Source organism: Melanerpes formicivorus, unplaced genomic scaffold (assembly GCF_026170545.1).
Source record: "Melanerpes formicivorus ecotype bairdi unplaced genomic scaffold, bMelFor1.0.p_v2 SCAF_8, whole genome shotgun sequence".
NCBI classification, from domain to species: domain Eukaryota; kingdom Metazoa; phylum Chordata; class Aves; order Piciformes; family Picidae; genus Melanerpes; species Melanerpes formicivorus.
This window is the reverse complement of record NW_027142360.1, coordinates 8508812-8529942: the sequence shown is the minus strand read 5'-3', so window position 1 is coordinate 8529942 and position 21131 is coordinate 8508812. Positions and strand designations below refer to the sequence as shown.

The window sequence follows — 21131 nt, the reverse complement described above, 5'->3', positions numbered from 1 at the left end:
CCCCCGCCCCGCCCCTACCCCACCGACACGCCGTCTGAATAGCCAAGGTAACGCCAGGAATAGGGGGGGTGGGGGCACAGGACACCGGGAGGAGCATCTCCCCGGCCTGCCGCCAAGCGCCGGAGTTGCGCGCCCGTCCCCCGTGTGTCCGTGCGAGCCTGCACCGTGGGCAGCCCAGCCGCGCACAGGCGCGCAAACACGCGTGCTCATGTAAATACAGTTAAAAAAATAAAAAGGGAAATAAAAAGAAAAATAATTTAAAAACACAACAAGAAGCCACAAAACAAACAAAAAAAAAAAAAAAAGGGGGGGGGGGGAAGGTAACACACACACGCACACCCCCCAAGGCAAAAGGCAGCGGCCCCCCCGCCCCAACAACTCGACTCACCTTTCAAACTCCTGAGGTAAATCAGGGTCAGTTAGCATGCTGGAAAAGCACAATTTCCCTTTGTCACAGCAGCCACCTATGGTCGCCTCCAACTGAACCTGTCAAGTGAGTCCAAACCTTCTAAAACCGATTGATTTTCTCTCTCTCTCTCTCTCTCGCTGCCTGCCTGCCTGCCTCCCTCCCTCCCTCTCTCCCTCCCTCCCCTCCCCTCCCTCCCTCCCGGCTCGCTCAGAGCTAGGACTCCTTGACCAGTCTCTTAAAGGGGCAGCAGCGCGCCGCGAGCCAGCCTGCTCGCGCAGCTTCCCCCCCGCCGCGGCCGCGAGGCGCTGGGCAGCCGCCGCGCGCTGCCGGTCCCCGCGCTGCCGGTCCTGCTCTCCCGCCGCCACGGCGGCAGGACGGAGAAAGTCAACCCCTTCAATGTCCTGAAACCTTAGGGGGGGCGGGTGGGAGGGAGGGAGGGTGAGAGGCGGCTGCTGTTGGGGAAAAGGGGTGGGGGGGGGGGAGGCAGAAAAAAAACAAACCACCACCACCACAAAAACCCCAAAAGCCCGGCAATCCACCTCAAACGGCAAACCAGGAGCAAATTTCCTGCGCTGAGGAAGATCGGTGGAGAAAGAAGATAGAACAAGAGCAGAGTGATTAAATTGAAACAGTTATCAACTCTCTCGGAGTTGGGGGGGGGGGGGGGCGAGATTAGACACATAAACATGTTACCAAAGGCATTTGTGCTCCGAAGAATTTTCATTCCTTTCTCTCTCTCTCCCCCCACCCCCCCTTCCCTCTCCGCTCTCTCGCTTTCTCTCTCCCTCTTTCTCTTTGGGGAGAGGGGGGGAAACAAATACCCAAACCACCCCGCACAACAATCAGGCATTGTTCTGAGGGAAGAAAAGCAACTTTGACAGATTGAAATATAGCAGAGGCCCCTTCAAGGAAACCTGTAAACAACTTGTCACTCACTCTGTCGGTCTCACTGTTAGCTCTTGCTCTCCACAAAGTACTGCGAACCGTCCTGGCAACAAACCCTAAGTTTCCTCAGCTCCAAACTTCATCAAACAGCCCCGTTCTGTGCGAGGAAAAAGGTAGCCACATGCCAGAACAGCGGGCACGCACGCACAAACAACCAAAATAAACTTTCCGTTCCTCTGCTAGGGCTTTTCTTGTTTCCTTTTTACCCCCATCCTCCTCCCCACCCCGGACGAGCAAGAGGAATCCCTCCCGCCGTGGATCTCCCTAATTTCCCCTGCCTAGACAGCCCCCGATAAGAAGGTGGCCGGTTGGTTGTCGGAGCGCAGCCTCCGCGGCACTTCCAGTGATCTAGATAAAAATCTGGCAGACGAGGAGGGCAATCAGGTAATGGACCTTTGACACGCGGGGACAGTCCCACATCCCGCCCGCCCCGGCGGCCCGGGGACACCGCAGCCCGTCCCGGCGGGAGGAGGGGGGCAGCGGCCGCGAGAACGCCGCGGGGAAATCCCGTCCGAGCCCCCGGGATTAGCTCCAGAGTAAGGGCGTGGGGGATAAAAATAGGGGGGGGGAATTAAAATCTGGTCTCCCTGTTCTTTAGCCCACACACCCACACACAACCACATATCTATACTCCATTCTTTCCAGTTCCACAGCCCTAATTCCTTTCTCTTTCTCTTTTTTTTCCCCCTCTTTAATTTGCAGCTGGACAACATTAAGGGCCTTTAAAAACCACGAGGTTTTGACCCCACAACAATTTGATTAGGTCCACTGCCCCCTCTCTTCCACTCTTATCCCTACCTCCCAGGGACACAGAGAAAGCAAGTTTACTTTTTGAAATACATACACATATTGGCCCAGAGAGGCCATAAAACATTCAACATTTTCATGCCCACTGGCTTAAAAAAAAAAAAAAAAAAAATCCAAATAGAAAAGCTTATTATTTTTATTAATATCCAACAGCTACACTGTTTAATTTGCTCCCTTTCCCTCTCAATGCATATGTTATAAACCAGCAGGCTCAGACAGGGGCATCAGTCCAGTGTTGGCATAAAGACATCATCAGCTACAAGTCTGGGATGATCATTTTAATCACAAGTAGCAAACCCACTTGCAACTCATGCACATCATCCCCAAAGAGCATTAGACCATTGAGGAAACAAAACACTGAAGCTAAGATTGCAAAGGCGCCTTCGCTGCAGCTCATAAAAGAGGATCTGCGAAGGCTGCCTCCAGCCTGCCTTACACCACCACAGCGCTCAGAGCAGAGTCGCACACAATCTGTCAACTTCTGGCATGAGGTAGATCTAATGGCTCCTCACTGTGGGGCAGGGTAAACTGACTTCCTTCAGTAGCCCCTAGCAAATAATATTTTCCACAGAGGCCCATTCAGAGGAGTCTGACAAAGCTATGCACATATGTACAAGGATTTTTAATTTGTTATTTAGTAGCTAGCCCTTTTAGGACAGCCATGAAGTAGACATTGAAAAGGCAGCAGCTGATTAAAAAGAACAATTACAAATACTTTCTCTTTCATCTGAGGGTCTCCAAACCACGTTAAGTCTCACATTACTCCTCTGCAGGTAATAAATATAATTAGGGCCAATTCCAAAACTTTATTTGTATTGAAAAGTATCTCACTCTGCAGGGGCTCCATTCAAATCAGTAAATCTCTGTGTGGAGTAGGAGGCTACTTAGTAGGAGAATTTGGCCTCAAATAAGGAAACTGAGACGCAGGCAGGCTTAGTAGCTTGCCCAAGTTGACAGAGTTAGCCAGCTCCAGGAAAAAGATGAGAACCAAAGATCTCATGTGCCTCACAGTTGAAAACAGTCCTTACACTCTTGAAACATGTATTTCAGCTACATTTTCCACAAAGGTGTGATTTTTTTCATCTGCCATTCAGATAATACATACTTCATTGCTCTATTCACATTTATAGGGCCCCTTTTCTTGGTCTCATTTTCCCCTTGGTGCCCATCCATAAATGCTGTTCCTCTCTGCTATGCCTTGCTTTGCTTTGCTTCCCCTGTTTACTCATACTTGGCCTCAGGAGAAGTTTGCAGAGAGAAGCCACTCTGAAACTCCATCTGGAGGAAAATTACGACCACCTCTTATTCACAAAAATTTCATCACTTTGGGCAGTACTTCTGCATTTTGACTGCACAATAGATCCACTTGGCTCTCTAATCTCATATCCATGCAAACATCACGCTCCACTCCACAACTGCCCTTCTTCTACCATGTCCATCTCTCACCTGTTCACATGTATTTACCTCTGCCTTTATCGTTTCCTATTGGAGCTTTTTCCAGGGCAATGATCACATACTCCTCCAAGCCGGTGCAATGCCTAGCACAATAGGGTTCCTTGGTTGCTGGCTCTCAGTGAATATGATTATAAACCAGAGCCATTAACATCACCATCAGGAATTGTGGAAGAGGATATTGGCTAAACTAGGAAGAAGTACAAAGAACCATAATAAAAAGTGGGGGGTGGGTCAAAGGGGAAAAAAAATAATGTCCAGGGGAGAAAACAAAGGTAACTGAGCAGGAGGGAGAACTAAGAAAGGGAGAGGATGTGGAAGTAAGGAAGGAAGTAGAGATCATTCCCCTGAATGTTTCTGGCATGAATCCTTCTTTTCTCTTGCCTTAGTTTACATATACACAAACACACTTCACGCTGAGGTACGGGTACCTGCCTGTTCCTCCTTGTTTCTTGCATTTTATGTTTTCTGCAACTACTAAGCTCCCTCTCCCAGCTGAGTGGGGGTTAAATAGAGCTGGGTCCAAAAAGGAGTTTAAAAAGAGTTACTATTGTATTAACATTGCATTGTACTACTCTATCATTGTATGGTTCTTACACAGAATCACAGAATGGCAGGTTGGAAGGGACCCCAAGGATCATCTGGTCCAAGCTTTCTATAAGATAGCATAGTTTAAATGAGATGGCCCAGCATTCTGTCAAGCTGAGTCTCAAAACTGACCCATGTAGGCGAATCCACTACTTTCCCTGGGAGACAATTCCAATCTCTAACTGTTCTCATTGTAAACAGTTTTCTTCTGGATTCCAGTTGGAATCTCCCCAGCAGTAACTTGTACCCATCATCCCTTGCTTATTCCATGCGACTCCTTGAAAAAAAGGATGTCTCCACCATCCTGGTAGCCTTAAGCCTTCTCTTTTCAAGGCTGAACAAACCCAGTTCTCTCAGCTTTTTCTCACCTGGCAGGGCTTCCAGGCCTCCAACCATTCTCATGGTCCTTCTATGGACACTTTCTAGCCTGTCCACATCTCTTTTTTTGTACAGCAGGGACAAAAATTGCACGCAATACTCCAGGTGTGGCCCGACAAGCACTGAGTAGTGTGGGACAAGGACTTCTTTATCTATGCTGGCAATGCCCTTGTTGATACAACCCAGCACCCTGTTGGCTTTCTTTGCCACTGCAGCACACTGTTCACTCATGCTGACCTTGTTATCCACCAAGACCCCTAGGTCCCTCTCCACAGGGCTGCTCTCCAGCCACGTGGATCCAAGTCTGGGCTGCATTCCTGGGTGTATTCCCAGGTGCAAGACCCTACATTTGTCCCCGCTGAACTTCATAAGGTTCTTGCTAGCCCACTCCTTCAGCCTGGATTATTAGATTATTAACAGTCTGTTGCATAGATTTACCAATAAAATTATGTTCTTGTAGTATGTTCAGCTGCAATCACAAGAGAGAGAAAGCAAGTCAGACAACTGGTTTGAGAGAATATTAAAACTTTTCTACGAATCATTTCATATTAAGGCTTGGTTTTTAGAAATTGCCAGGACATATCACAAAGGCTGCTGCCACGTCAGAAAGTGGGAAAAAGAAGGAACTGGGATAAATAACCACTGACTGAGAAAGAAGATAATGTATGTAATATGCAACTGTCCAGTTTTTAACATGCTGCGTCTCCTCTTGCTCCGAAAATTCTGACTGGTAAGAGCAAGATCTGATGCCCTTTTTTACCCAGGGGGCCGTGCTTACAAAATCCACTTGCAACCTTGCAAATCCAAGTTCAGTCCTCTCAACTGAAGAAGTAAAGATGTAAGTACAATTATCTCCAGCTGATGAGAAGAATGAAACCTCCTTCCACACCTCCCCCAACAGTTCAGTGAAGTTCCATTTCTCTTGCATCGCTTGCTTTAAGAGGCGCTCAAAATAAACAAGTCCAGGTAAAAAAGGACAATTTGGGTTGAACTAAACAAAAAAGCTCTGATTTTTACTTGGCTGGGAGAAAGCAACCTGATTTATAAACTCCTATCTGAATTTTTTTTTGCTTAACTAAAATATCTGTCACTATACTGGTTCTCCAGTTCAAGAGGTGAACCAAAAAAATCCACCCAGCTCCAGTTAGAAATCCCACAGCTCTGGAATATTGCATAGATGGAATCCACACGTCTTTATGAAAGCGTGCTGGCAGAATGAAAACTTTACATTAAAAACATTTATTTATTTTAACTCATCAAATGACAGCACTTTAGCCTAGTGCCTTTGGCAGCTACTGCAATACAGTAAGTAAAGGAAGTGCTGGGAAAAAAAAGGGGGGAAAAAAAAAAGGCAAGCTTTTTGGGTTTTGTTGTTTCCACTGTAGGTTTTAATAATAGAGACCTAAAAAGTCCAAGGAAATGTAAGATGTTCCACAGAATGATTTACTGGAAAATTCTTACAGAAAAGATGTAAAACTCTGAAGTTCCTAAATGCATTTTCTTTTGCAGGCACACATCTAAAACAACTGCAGCATTTAGAACAAATCTGTAAGATTCCTAAGCAAGGGTGTTTTGGAACAGGTCACAAGAGAATGGAAGGAGAATAGACTGGCGTTGATGCATTTACTATGAAGAATACCTCACAAATAATGAGTGCTTACTTCAGAGTATGGAAATGTTTAGCTACAATGCAGTTTGGATCATATGCTTAGGAACAGATTTTTCCTTTCAGTGTGCATGCCTAGCTGCCATTTCCATTAATGGGAATTAAGTACATGTGTCAAGAGGAGAAGTTAACTCTTAGAAATATAACTAATCTATGCTTTTTTTACAGAATGTAAATGCCACATCAGGCATGTTCAGTGTTGGCAAAACTGAGTGCTGAATATAGTAGAGCAAAATCCGAGAAGGAGAAGGCGGTCTGGAGGACTGCAATTTCTGTGCTATTTAGAGTTTTTCAATTTACTGAATTTCTTCAAGTAAAAAGTAAAACCATCTCATTTGCAAGTGGGAAGCCCTCATTTATCAGCTACTTACTTGCAATTTCAGCAAGGGCCTACCATCTGCATCTGAGAACTGACACTACCCTTAAGAAAAAAAGTAAATAAATTGGAATTTTCATCTAAAATTTGAATTCAAACTTCCCTCAGGGTCACTAAATATTACAATAAAGCTCCTAATACTTTTTTTTAATGGATGTTGGCGTGCATCAGCCAGGGTAAATGAACCTCAAAGTTAATACAGATGTAAACTATCTATAAAATAAATGGGGGTTTTAGAAATAAAAGTAGTATATGTAAACACATTTAAAATGAATTTGTACATCTAGGCAATAAGTAGCTTCTAATTGTGAGAAGGATAAAAATTAGAGACAGGATACATTCCTGATTTTGTATCATGTCCATCCCCACTCCTGATTCCTTTATCTTAAGTACAGCTGATCTTATTGTTTCTCTATACTGTCAGTTAGCTACAGGGCCTCTTTGTTGTCTGTTATAGAAGCCTTGGTCTGCACAAAAACAGCTTGAAAAAAAAATAAAAAGTGGACAGTTTCAGAAAAAAATAGTCACAGAAATAGAAGGCATGTCCATGGATAGGAATTGTGCTTGAAGTGATTGAAGAAGCTAACTGGATCTCAAATTTACAGTTTCTTGTTAAGGTTCTGAACATAAAATGTTAGGAAAAATAGGAGCCTGTTGCTCTCAGACTTCCCCTCCCTTCCTCCCCCCCCTTTCTTTTTTTCACTACAGATATTTTGCATGGAATGCAATGCCCTGACTGAAGCCCACAGCCTCACCTTGCAGGCACTCTATCTGCTCTGCCTCCATCCTGATCAGCCTGATTACTTTCTGACTGACAGGCCTGCTTACTGTCAGTGCCCATCCAATCCTCAGCCTCTGGATGACAATGCCAGCAGGAATGTTCTTCCTCGGTGTCATTTCCAATGACTGTTACAAACATGTAAATGCCTGCCACAATATAACCGACAATGAACCTAACTCGGTTCATATCAATAACCACCTCCCATCAAAAGGAAGTTACCTCCCTTTTCCCCTGCTGCACGTGTGGAGGAGTAGTTGGTAGAAATCAAGTCTCTTCTGAACAGGCAACTGAAGTTTTATAGCCAAACATAGAAGCTTCTGAGCCTAAGTATCCTAAAAGCACTATTTGTAAAAGTAGACAATAATCATCATGCCTAACTCCAAGTTCACTGAAATGGAGATCTTTCTGCTTAACCCAGCGGGATTTCCTGTGTGTCTCCCAACATGATTCTTGCAGGTTTTATCATCATATTCTGATCACTTCCCCAGTAACTATGCTCTTTTGAAAACTTATTCATTGGACAGGGTTAGAATCATGACATTTTGTCTCTGTATTTATAATCTGACTGCTTTTTCCCTATAGTCTGTTTTTACCTACCTGTGCAGCAAGGATGCTGGGTTTAAAATAGACTTGCTTCCATTGATTGATATAAAGAAACATCCAATGGTATTTTGGAATAATCCACAGCACCTAGTCTTGTGTTTTGCAAAGGCATTCCAACCTTCTTCTTGTGGTCATGAGGTTTGCTCTGGTGTTTGAAATAAAAATTCTCCACACCACATCTATTGTCTTTCAGTGCTATTACAAATTGTTTAGTACACTTTTGTCCTAGGACTACAGCCACACTCAGCAAACCAGATCGAGGTCTTTGGCAGTGGGCGTGATACTAACATACAGCTCAATTCATAGTTGCCCTTTGGTTTATATACTACACTGGATTAGAGAAAAAGTGAGTGTATAAAATAATTTCAATTATCATTACTATTTCTATTCACTTTGTACTGGAAGAGCAATGAAGATTTATGTCTCCTGTAAGAAACATCCTCTATCTGAACCAGTTTAGACTGTCATTGTAATTAGACAACACACACACAAAAAAGGTAACATTCTAATACTCTGTAAATTGCTTCTCTATTTTATGCATTTTTTTAGTCTGTCTAATCAAAAGAATTCATATAACCACTATCTGGTAAATGTTTCCAAAATGTAGATGCTGCAATGTGCAGTTTTGAAATTCAGAATAAATTCGTACACGTATTCCCTTTCCTCTGTACCACACACAGGGCCCCTACCTTACAGATACAGTCCACAATAAGATTAATACGAATTAATGTTTATCAAATGCACTCTGCTGATATTCAATTTGTTATACATGTCACTGGGAAGATCATACTGTAAATTAAGCAATGATTCCAATGACATTAAACACATCTCTGTAAGGGATGGCGTTATAAACCACGCTGCTATCTTATACCTTGCACAGTGAAACAGCAATCAATCAGTGCGTAGAGCTATGTTTCATTTATGAAGTTACAAAAGCATGCCACACTCATTCATTTTAACGACACTCTGATGCAGTTCTATGAGTGATTTTCCATTTTTGAGTAAAAGCAAAACTAGTGTCATGTGGTTCTGTCAAAGCAAAAAGCTGAAATTCTACTTGCAACACACAGACTCCAATTCAGCCAATTTCACAGAGAAATAAATGCCTAAGTATGGTATAAAACAGACCAATGCCTGGTTGGTATTGCTATTTCTATGGAGGCTTAACTCTTGCTTCTCACCTCTCATTACATGGGACAGCTAGGGGCTAGAAACATTGCCTCAGTAGCATGCTGAAGGCCCCTAGGAATGCTTCTGCACCTTGTATGGAGGAAAACTGAGAAAATACTACAGCAGTAATCTGAAGTACGAGTATGGGGAAATCAGAATATCTGGGGACACACTTCAAAATCCCTAATGCTATCTAGGTACAGGGTTGACTACCTTCTACAATTAATTATCTTCTAAGCAAGACAGATTTTCAACAGCTGTCACTGAAGTCTATTCAGAATATAAAAGAATCAGAAACGAGATCTAAAAAAACCACAGCCAACCAACCAATAAAGAAAAACAAGAGACCATTGGATTGAGACAAACATTCATTAAGATTAAAATACAAAGACGTTTCTCAGGAATGTTTATAAAAGAAAATTCATGTCATAAATTCTCCTCTGCCTGGAGAGGATCCAAAGCTGAGCGTCTCTTCTCTTGCCATATAACATTGTACCAAATCCAGACGGCACATTTGGTCACCCGCTTTTCCCCTTAAACAACACTTTCTATTTCTGATGTGGCTTTTGTTTTGTTTTACAAAGTTTAATTTCTCTTTCTTTGTTGATGCACTTTCCTTTTGCCATTATTTCAGAGTTGTGTAAAAGTAATTAGTGACACGATGCCAAGGACTAAACCTCACAAGCAACCTAAATATTTTGATTCACTGAGAATGCAGTCCATAATTTACAAAGTGCCTGACCTCTGTCCAATAAATAAAATAAAATAAATTAGATAACTTCTGCATGTTAACAGCCTGAGGCATACAGAGAAAAAAATGCTGAGATGAAGAAACGGCGAACATTGCCACGTTCAGGTACCAGAGATGGACTTTTCGGCACTTTTCCAAGCAACAAAAATCAGATACAGGCCTTTTTAGCATCTGACCCCACACAATCAATCCTGCCAACCATCTCTCTTGATAATTGCATGTAGCCACTGCCCTTTCTTAAGAGCAATGTGGTATAAAATGTGGGCAAAGATTTGACATGCTACAATGTCACAGGTGAAACTTGTTTTCTAATGAATTCCCAGCAAGGAATAGAATGGCAGCAGGTGTCTCCAGAAGTGCAAATCAAGTGGAAAATAAAAGGAGGCAGACACCTACCTTGGCTGTTTGGGTGGTTTTGTTGTTTTGGTTTTGCTGTTTTAGTTTTGCTGAGGGGTTTTTGGTTTGTTTTTATTTGTGGCTTTGGGTTTTGGTTTTTGGTTTTCTTTTAACTGCCCTTTTTGGTTCTTTGTTGTTCAGGTTTTTGGTTTGTGTTTGGGTTTTTTTTGCAGCTTGCCATAAATTTCTCAGAGGGGTCCCAATATTGTAGTCAAAGTTCAAAGTTGCTATATGCAGTCGAGACAGGCCTCTGGCACAAAAGCAACCTCATTGCCCTCTACAACAACCTGAAAGGTGGTTGTAGCCATGAAGGGGTTGGTCTCTTCTCCCAGGCAACCAGCACCAGAACAAGAGGACACAGTCTCAAGCTGCACCAGGGGAAGTTTAGGCTCGAGGTGAGGAGAAAGTTCTTCACAGAGGGAGTCATTAGTCATTGGAATGGGCTGCCTGGGGAGGTGGTGGAGTCACCATCCCTGGACGTGTTCAAGAGGAGATTGGACATGGCACTTGGTGCCATGGTCTAGTCATGAGGTCTGTGGTGATAGGTTGGACTCGATGATCCTCCAGGTCTCTTCCAACCTTGGCAATACTGTGATACTGTGATACAAAGCTTTGTACCTACAATCTCTAAAAATACTACAATTTTTAGTGTGATTTGTGGGTTGTGACACTAAAAAAAAAAAAGAAAGGCAGGGTTTTCAGGGTCTTGTGCATACTGGCATGGAAAAAACCAGATCATTTAATAAAAGCAAGTTCTCTTATGATAGTTTGAAAAATCGTCATAGTATTTAAGTGAGGATTCTGCCTCAAACACAGAAACTGCAGCCAGCTTCCCAACAAGAGACAGCTCTCCACTACATTATGTCCTAGATGTTTCAAAGCAAGGGAGGCTCAGACCAGACAAGTGCTCTATGAGAGAGGGAAGTTTATTCCTGTCCTTCAGCTCCTGCTGGCTGCTTTAATTCTGGCATATACATGACTTCAGAAAAACAGGCAAGCGCATTACCAAGTTTGATACCATGAAGTACCAACCAAGGCACACCATAACCCCTTGGACACCCCTCTGAGGACCACAGCTGATCAGTGCAGGTCCAGGCACCCCTGGATGAAGCTACTGGATACACAGGCTATACCAGATATACAGAGCCTGCTGTGTTAGAGAACTTCACCTGTTAGAGCTGTAGTCTGCAAAGACAACTTTTTCATGGCTAACCTCAAAGTCTTGTATTGGGACACATACTGCAGAGACAAACACGTGAGTGTTTTTATTTCTATAAGGAAATACTTTGAGAATCTCAACCAAAAAATTAATTACAAGTTGCATAAAGTTTCCTATTTGGTATTTGTTTGTTTTCATCTGACTAAATGGTTCTCCGGTTTTGTAATTATTGCAAAAGGAAAAAGGAGTAACCAATCTTCACTTCTTTAATTTCATAAACTCCTGGCTTTATTATTTATATTTTTTTCTAAACAGTCTCAAAGCTTTTTTATCATACAGTCTATTCACAATTAATGTTTGCTCTGCTTTTCTTTGCATTTCTTCTACATCATTCATCAAGTAGCCTAGCTCATAAATAACTCAGTATTACAGGAAGGGGCTTGCTACTGACATGCCACTCTGGTATTTTCAGCATTATTTGTTATTATGTTTTCAACAACTGGATATTGTCTTTGGATAATTCCACCTCCTTTAAGTATTCCGTAAGAAAACATAGGTCATCTTCTCTTCCACTGCCAAGCGGTCAGAGTTATGCTAGAACGGAGCAGACAGCATCGTCACATCCATTTTTCTGCCTGATGTGCGCTACTCTGCATGTGTCAACACCACGCATGGGTAGCCAATCTGCTCATCTTCCTGCATGGAGTCCTCTACTATCTTCTCTGGCCCTGACCTGAACAATTCTGCCTCAAACACAAACGCTTCTGTACCACTGCTCACAGCCATTTTCAATTCATTGATACATACATAAGGTGAGACAACACCTACAACACTCAGGCTTTGAATACCCCTTGTAGTTTTCCTATCTCAAACATTGACAATATACTGAGTTTTGTCTTCTGTTCCTCAGAGGATTATCTAACTCTTGAAAGTACTCCTATTCCACAACCACTTTTCTAATAGCCCCTTCTGAAGGTCTTTCAAAAAAAAACCCCAAACCTTTCTCGAAAGGAAAAACATAAATTTAATGATTGTCTTTTACTATTTGTTGACAAGCTCAAGCAATTAGCATTAGCCATAATTTTTCTTTACAAAAGCTATGCTGATGGATAGCTATGGTATCACAATACTCATCTATATGTCTCCTAATTTTATTTTTTATTACTATTTCAACCAATTTATCAAGTATGGAAGGAAAATTCATTAGACTAATTCTCAGCATCAATTCTACTGTTCAATTAAACAGCAGCAGAAAAATTGCTCTCTCCAACCTTACAGGTTAGAAGCCAATATTAAAGGAAAGACTACATATTAAGTTAGCAGCCTTATTTGAGCTCACCATCAATTTTCAGTAGCACACTATGATCTGTCTAACTTTACTTGGTACTCTGTTGCTCTTTATGTGATGAGTTTAGCACTTACTTTTCCTTTGACAGTAGCTAATCTTTAATATCGCAAAAGAATGGCTACAGGTTAGATTTCCCTCTTAAGTCTTCTGTGATAGAACATGACAAGGAAATAATTTTCCTCAGCAAACTGTTCTACTCCTTACCTATTATTCTGTGGTACAATACTAAGGAAAAAAGCCTTAACTGTTATTATGTGTTACAGTCCTGAGGGAGAAACAACATACATGGACAGCCTTTTAGAAAACATTTGAATTTACTCCCTGCAGTTTCAGATCAACTCATCCTCAAGACACTGTGCTTGCTTTGGATGGGGTTCTCTTGCATTTCTAACAAGCAACCATCATATCCTCCATACCTGTTCCAATAGCACACTTCTTTCCCTCATACTGCATACTGGGTGGTGCAAAAAAGGTCTTCAAGAAGCTTGGAACCAAGTCCATCCTCTAGACTCAGTAAGCCCTCAGGAGTCAATAAACTTTCACCATATATTGATTTACCAAGGAAACCTATAAAATCAGAACCTTTGTCAAGGAGGTATGAAAGGAGCTCTCTGAAGTTGAGGGAACTATAGCTTCCTGCATCAGGCAAGTGGGGCAGGGATTTCGTGAGATGAAGCCATCCTGTAAGAGGGTTTTTTGACAGTCTCTGCACATGGTTGGACTAGCCTGTGTAAGGAGAAACACTGTGGGTTTTAGTAATGATCCCACAGCCTGCCTGATTGCAGAGTTTATTGTGTGACTACTCTGCAGCACCTGACTATATTCATAGGGAGAGAAGACACGTGAAACCAGGATGAAAAAGCTTCAACCAAAATCTGACAGGTTGGTTGTTTTTTTTTCTTTTAGAAACTATGCTTCTTACAAAATATTTCCTTGCATTGGAATTGTAGTTTCAAACACTGCTTTCACTGCTGCTACACACACAGAGTCTCCCTGTCCCTCTCTCTGATATCCATACAGAACCTGTAACAGGAGCTATCCCTAAAATACAGGATATTATATGAAAAATTCTTAGTACTGTGTTTTTAAAGGTTGCTACAGACAAAATGTGTGTACCACACACAACGAACAACCACAATGGTTGTTCATACATGAATATTCAGTTATTCATATAACACATGAGTATACTACATGGGGAGGACTACAGTAAGCAAACTTCTTAGAAACAATTTGTTGGACTATTTAAGATTCACAGGTCAACACTCACCAGGAATAACAGACAGGAGTCCCACCCCTAACTACATGAGTAGTACCAGGGCAGCAGACCCATTACATGTGCTTAACATCATGTGGACAGTGAATCCCATGTATCTTTGTTGCATTAGCCTGACTCCCCATAGTTATTCTTTGCATAAACCAGGAGCATCTGTTTAGGACTTTCAGATATTCAGCATCAGTTGCTGAAGAGTCAGACGCTGCTGAGCCATGTCTGGCCATCCAAAAGTCTCATAGATCACTGCACAAAGCAATGAGGCAGTAGATCATCGCTGACAGCCATAGCACATTGCCCAGCTCTTTAAAGTTTGCATGTCTAGAGAAGCTTTCAGACTTACCACATTTAGGGTCAGTTATGATGCAGAATAGGATCCCTATAAAGCAACACACGCAGGTCTCATGGCATCATTCTAAACTGGAAGCTGAGACTGAGCATTTCCCCTACCACTGAGTAAAAGTTTCTGCACATTTAGACTACAGACAACTCCTAGTGATCTAAAATATATCTGTTATATTTGAAGTCATCTCCCTAACAGCATGATCATACTCTTTGTGCTTATGCCTTTATTCACAGGTAACCATGTAAGTGGCATTATTTTCTCAGTGTTTAAATACACAGAACTGAATGAAAGATATATTCATAGAAAGCATTCAGTCTGGGTACGGTGATCCATTGCAAACATCTAAAACCCCCACAAAGTTCACAAAAATTAGAAAAAGATAAGTGCAAGTTGTCTTAATGAATATAAAGAATCTATAAAGCCGTCACTAGGTGGGTCCATAGCAATGGATTAGACTTTGAGAGACGTTACATGCAAAACATTAATGCTTAAAACAGATGCAATGCAGACCAAAAGAGTCTGGAAATGGGAAAATGAAGCAGGAGAGATTCTTTCCTCCAACTGCAGAGCCATTAGGCATGGAAACCAAAGGGATGAGGGGCTATATTTTGCACTGGCTGCCCACCCTTGTTGATGCTTTCATTAGGAAGAGTACAATACCAATTACAACATTACAAGTCATTCATGTTCTCTGGTAAGTAGGTCCACATGCTCCTGTAAAAGTAGTAATTCTTCTCTCTGTAGGAGTATGGTTGAGGATGAAGGAAGGTATTTTTACAGATCCAAATCACTGCATCTTCAAGCCAAAAGAAGAATGTTCCTAATTCTTTGGGGCAGTGAGTGGAAAGGAAAGTGTCATTTCTTAAGTTACTTTCCTCTTCAACTGCCATAAGAGTAGGGTGTGGGTTCCAGGCAGAAACCCCACTATTTTTGGTTTGGTCACATTTATTCACATTTAGCCAAACTTCAGCCAAGTAGAAAAGTACCTCAGCATGGCCACCAAGACAGCAAGGAAGGAATAACAGGTATTTTCTCATTTTTGCTAAGGAGAAGCTCCTACCAGAATACAAAGATGATGGAAAATGTGTGGATTATTTTGTTCCAGCTGGCTTCACATCACACGGTAAGGAAATGCCACAATCTTTGACAGGTTCATATTAGCAAAATTTAAGCAAAAGATTATGGGAAAGCTTCCCATTCCATTATCAAATAATTTGGGGGAGGGAGAAGGATGGGAGACTATTAGGTTTTTTCTTTCTAAGCTCTCATGAACTGCCTATTTTTATGACCCTTTTAGTGTTGAAAGCATTGTCTGAAATAAAGACTAATCTCAAAGGATGTGAAAGCAAACCTATCGTTAGACTATTCAGAAAATGTAAAGCAGGAAGAAATGAACCATTTTTTCATCTGGTGGAGCAGCAGGTCTGACTTACTGACTAACAATAGATACTACAGTCTGGAGAGCACCCCCAGCTCTAATGGGCCCTGGCCACCCACCAGGACTCCTTTCCACCTTACCCACAGCCCAGGACACTATCTGTCATCCAGGGCCATCAGCCCTTGGCATAATGTTGCCACACAGAGCCAGCCTCAAGCTCCTCACAGACCGCATCCTGACCTGGCTTCAGCCTGGCTCCAGGGTGGTGCCCCATGCCTGAAGCACCTACACTGATGCCCCCTAGCTTCTCTGGTCCTGGTTGGGGTGGTGGGTCAGGCCCTGGCTGCTAGTCCCTGCCATGCTGACCTGAGCAGAGTCCCATAGCTCCTGCCTCTGTTGGTACCTTGATGATAGGCCTTACAACATCACCCACCTGTAACACAACCCAAAACTGAGTGTCAGTAACTAGACCCAGAGGAGGAAGAAGGCAATGCCTACAGCTCTCCATGCCCCCCTACATAACAGTTCAAGGATTAAGAATTCTTGACTTCAGCCCAGAAATGGAGAAGCTAGGGCTGGCCCTCCTCTGCCTGAAGGCGACAAACTCGCACCCTACTGCTCCTATAAGTGTTGCTGAAAGCACCAGGGTTGAATTTGCAATGACCAACCAGTGAAATGCATGAAGTTCCTCTAGAAATTTCTACAAGATGCAGAAACCCCCATTTTGATGGGAAAGTTAAGCAGCATGTTGACAACCCACTAGGCAGATAAGGTATACAACCAAGAAGATGGTCCTCCAGCTTCCAGATTCTCTTCTACGGCCTCTTCCTTCATTTCACATTAAACAGCAACGTATAAAGTATTAAAATTGTTTAATTACTGAACTCATTAAGCTAGGAGAGAAATATCTTTCTGCAGCCAAATGAGTCTTTTATTCTTTCCGGACAGTTTGAGCAATTTCACTAAAAGCATTGCAGATCACAGCCAATCCAAGACTCTCCCACATTCTGGTCATCAGGTCACTCTCTCAGAAGTGGGAATCACACATCTGACTTCCCTTTGGCAAGAGGAGAGACTAACCCCCTCAGAGCAGCATTTAATTTGTGGATCCAGAGAGATCTCTGAGGAAGACAAATGCTACACTGCTCATTTCTACCGAGATAGCAGCATTTCTGAGTCCACTTCATTTTAAGTTAAAGATCTCATGAAATTGGGAAGTTTTGGCACAATCAGGGTAGACAGAAGCTAAGGAGAGGTTCTTGGGATCACAAGATTTCATTTAGGCACTTAGGCTCTGTCACTGTTCACTTTAAACACTTGCAGATCTGAGCCTAAGTGCAGCTCCAATTAAAGAGAACAAGATATTCCCTGTGTAAAGAAATGGATGTGGTTGGAATAAAACTCCCAGACAGAAAAAATGCGGAAAAGATATACAAATTCAAGAGTTTCAACCAGTTATTTAGCATTCTCTTGGACTTAGCATCTTTGTTTCCTAAAAATACACATTTGCTACAACTTTAATATCTGCTGAAAGCCATTCAAATGTTCAAGGAGTGGCAACAGTTAATTTTTGTTAAGTCTTACTGTCAAACCAGGCTAGCATATATGCAGAACTTGTTCTTGCACTTAAATAATGCACTCAGCCAGGCCAACATAAGATAGCAGCACTATGGTATGAGCTAAGTACTATTATATCATCAGGACACTCTCAGATGAACAGTCTAAAGACACTTAGCAATTTCTGAGCAGTTCTTACTGTAAAATGGACCAATTTTTTATTTCAACATGTATCACTAAAAAATACATAGCATGTAAATCTCTGGATGTATCTATCTCTAGATAGAAAACATAACGCAGGTAAAGATGAGCTGCCTGATATTTTGAACAGGTGATCACAGGGGAGGAATTCCCCAGTATATAATGCCAGTGCTGGTCCAGCTTCTTTCAGAGTTTTAAGGTCTGGTCAACTCTAGCACTAATTTTTCTATCTCAAAACAAAAAGCTGCCATCTCCTTTGTGGGGCTTCCAGGAGAATCAGCTAGCTTTTTGCCTTCTTTAAAAAAACCCATATATTGCTTTCAAAATACAGAATATTGCAAAAGTGCACAGACTTCCTGAAAGAAGCAACAGTGGATTTTCCTTTGATGAAATGGTTGTCTCAACAGCCATGAGAGCCACTGAGAAACTGTTTTATTTGAATCACCGCTAGTACATTAATTAAGTTCTCCAATAGTTGGCAAAGATTTGTGGAAACCAAGACAAAAGTTCAGAACAGAGGTAGATCTCTATGGGGCTATATTCTGCAGCTTCCTCTGGGGTCCCCTCATCAATCACCTGTTAACTAAAAAAAAGGCAGAGGTGGTGCAAGGGATGGAATATTACTTAGTGAATGGCCTGGAAGTGTCATGAACGTTCATTTGAGGAAAACTCAGTGTTTGCTCATACTTAACGTTTGCAGCCTTTTGGATTTATAGCTGCTCAGAAGAGATGAGGATAACAGTGGTGGCCACTGCAACTGATAAACTATCTGGTGTGGTATTTGGAATTTGGTCAGTGGAGGATTGAGCTTAACATGCACGTCAAATATCCAAGATCATGAGTAATGTTGATAAACCAGAAAAACCTGTGGTGCAAATCTGATCTATTTCACATCAATATTGCTGCAAAAAAAAGCCTCTGATCTCACATTGTTTACTATTTGCTTCCAAACAAGCCTGAAAAGAGAAAAGCAGGCAAGAAGACAAAAAGACCAACAAAACTCAGAACTTTTTAAGTTCTTCAAAAAGGTTCTGTTCAAACAGCAGTTCAAAGTATAGTCTGCTTCTTATTTTATCCTAAATTGGCTTATCCATCCACCATAAGGACTTCTTTAATTCCTGTAAAACAACTGTGTGCTCAGGAGAGTGTCTATTCTGAAAATGTTTCTATTCATAAAAACGGTCTTGCTGAATTCTAGCTCTCCAGTATGTTTGCAACTCAATGTGAGATTTACTGGCTGACAGATAAAAGATGTCTTTTTCAAGCAGCAGTCCTGAACACTCAGTAAGGGATCATAAAATCAATCTGGTTACCTAGTGGCTCATCCAGCAACAACAGGAATAGACAATTTGTTCACTGTCAACATGTGGACAACTCCATCGCCTTCGCTGCCTTCAGCGGGTCTGTACAGCCTTGCAGAGGAGTCACATTCTGATGCCTGCTCCTGACGCACAAAACAAAGGACGTCTCATACCACTGTTCTCTGAAGCTGCTGCTCGTACAGTGTGGAGCAGGGGTCGGCAACCTTCCAACAGTGATGTGCCAGATTGTAATTTTCTTTCCCAAATTAGAGTTTAAGAATGCTGGCAGGAACTTTGCAGGAGCCAACAGACGCTGCCTTTCAAAGAGGCAACATGCTGCCAATCAGCTGATTGGCAGTATCTTGCCTCTGTGTGAGGCAGGGGCTCTGGGCTCCCAGGGAATTAGGATCTTGATAAGAGCCAGTGCCTCTCACAGATACCTCCTGCACTGGCCTTTCTATGTGCCATTCTAAATCTGCCCTGTAGCTTTGATGCCACAAGTGGTCAGCTCCTAGCTTCTACCCTTAAAATTTATCCAGAATTCAAAGCCATATCCCGGATTGGGCACCAGTTGTAGCACGGAGGCAAAGGACCAAATGAAAATGGCATTTAATGCTTCCTGATACTTGCACAGTCACAGGAAATAATAGAAGCTTCCTCAATCATACAGGTAACTCTTGAGAGTCTGTTGAGGAGAGCATGAGCAATTCCCATGCCCAAATACATAGCTTAGTGTCACAGTATCACAGCATCACAGTATAACTAAGGTTGGAAGAGACCTCGAGGATCATCGAGTCCAACCTACAAACACAGACCCCATGACTAGACCATGGCACCAAGTGCCACGTCCAATCTCCTCTTGAACACCTCCAGGGACAGTGACTCCACCACCTCCCTGGGCAGCACATTCCAATGATGAATGACTCGCTCAGTGAAGAACTTTCTCCTCACCTCGAGTCTAAACCTCCCCTGGCACAGCTTGAGACTGTGTCCCCTTGTTCTGGTGCTGGTTGCCTGGGAGAAGAGACCAACCCCCTCCCGGCTACTACCACCTTTCAGGTAGTTGTAGAGGGCATTTTTACAGAAGAGAAAAATTCAGGTGAAATAATTACATATGCCCTGGAAATTACTTCAAATTCAAAGACCTTCTTCACTTTGGGACTTGAGAAACATTTTCAGTTAGACAGAGAGTAACTACACATAAATGCAACACAGTGGTTAGGGTAGAATAGATAACTTAGCAAACACTAACTTTCGGGGGTATTTTGGTGAGAGAGTTATCTGAGTTTAACTGAGACACAAAGTGTATCTCTGCTTTTTCCTTAAGAAACTGTTAAAAGGGGACAAAAGTCTTCCCACCCCTTTCAGCTTTTGAGTGAGTAGCTGTCGTGTTCTGAAGGCATACGAATTGTGTGCGTAACAAGCAGCACTGCTCGTCAGGCACAGTGAAGGGATCTGAGCCTAGAACCACGCTCTCCTTCTGCACTTTCCAGCCAAACTGAGTCGTGATGCAATTGATAGAGCTGCCACTGTTCCTCCCTGGGACATTTCAAAGCAGTGCTTGCTTCTCCCCATCTTCCTACTTCCTTTTCCATGTGGGCTGCAGTTCACAATTTTTTCTCAGAATAACAGTGGCTCTAACTTCTGTGCCACTGGCAGTTCTTCACTAGCATTTGTTCAGTAAATAGTCTAATTTTGCTGAGTTGGTAGCAGCTGAGATTGTTAGTGATATATTGTCCTAGCATTAAACACACTGTCACCTGGCAGGATGATTGACTGGAGTCTGAATGTTGGCAGAACAGTGCTTTGCAGTTAGTTTGGCATTTCTTTATTAAGTTCAGGTTAGATTCACTTAAGGAATGCGCTTGCCAGCTATGCCGTGTTTTTGACTTTATATCCATCATGATGATTAATGGTCTATTTACAAAGATATCCATAATGAAATTCTTACCTTCTTTTCCCAGCCCAACATCAAACACACCTATCACTGTATTCTGTTCAAGCAAGCTAAATTCCATTAGAAATATTTTCAGACACAGGATCTTTCCATACTCTGCCGGAGTCCCAGACCTTCTAAACGTAAGTGCATATTTTTAGGGATTGATGTTGTTAAAAAAAATGACAAATGATACAAAGGCACTCTTCCCTTCTTTGCTTTCTCCCCTCTTTATCTTTGCCTCTGTGTTCCTCTAATTCAGTGAGCCATCTAGGAATATATGAAATTTTGAGCACCAGCCTCTATGCTTTTG

The 21131-nt window shown here is 42.4% G+C and overlaps 1 protein-coding gene across 8 annotated transcripts in view; it reads right to left on the bottom strand.

The window, feature by feature from the left end:
- Nucleotides 1–1541, bottom strand: part of SOX5 (SRY-box transcription factor 5) — a 306951-nt gene extending 305410 nt beyond the window's left edge. For 7 of the 8 annotated variants that reach the window (XM_068141928.1, XM_068141930.1, XM_068141929.1 and 4 more), the window contains exon 1: nucleotides 389–565. In XM_068141928.1, coding sequence (XP_067998029.1) covers nucleotides 389–426 — 38 coding nt within the window. In that variant the 5' untranslated portion in view covers nucleotides 427–565. Of the gene's footprint in view, nucleotides 1–388; nucleotides 566–1345 lie in introns of those variants that run through there. The other variant, XM_068141932.1, reaches the window with a different exon arrangement.
- Nucleotides 1542–21131: the final 19590 nt, after the last annotated feature.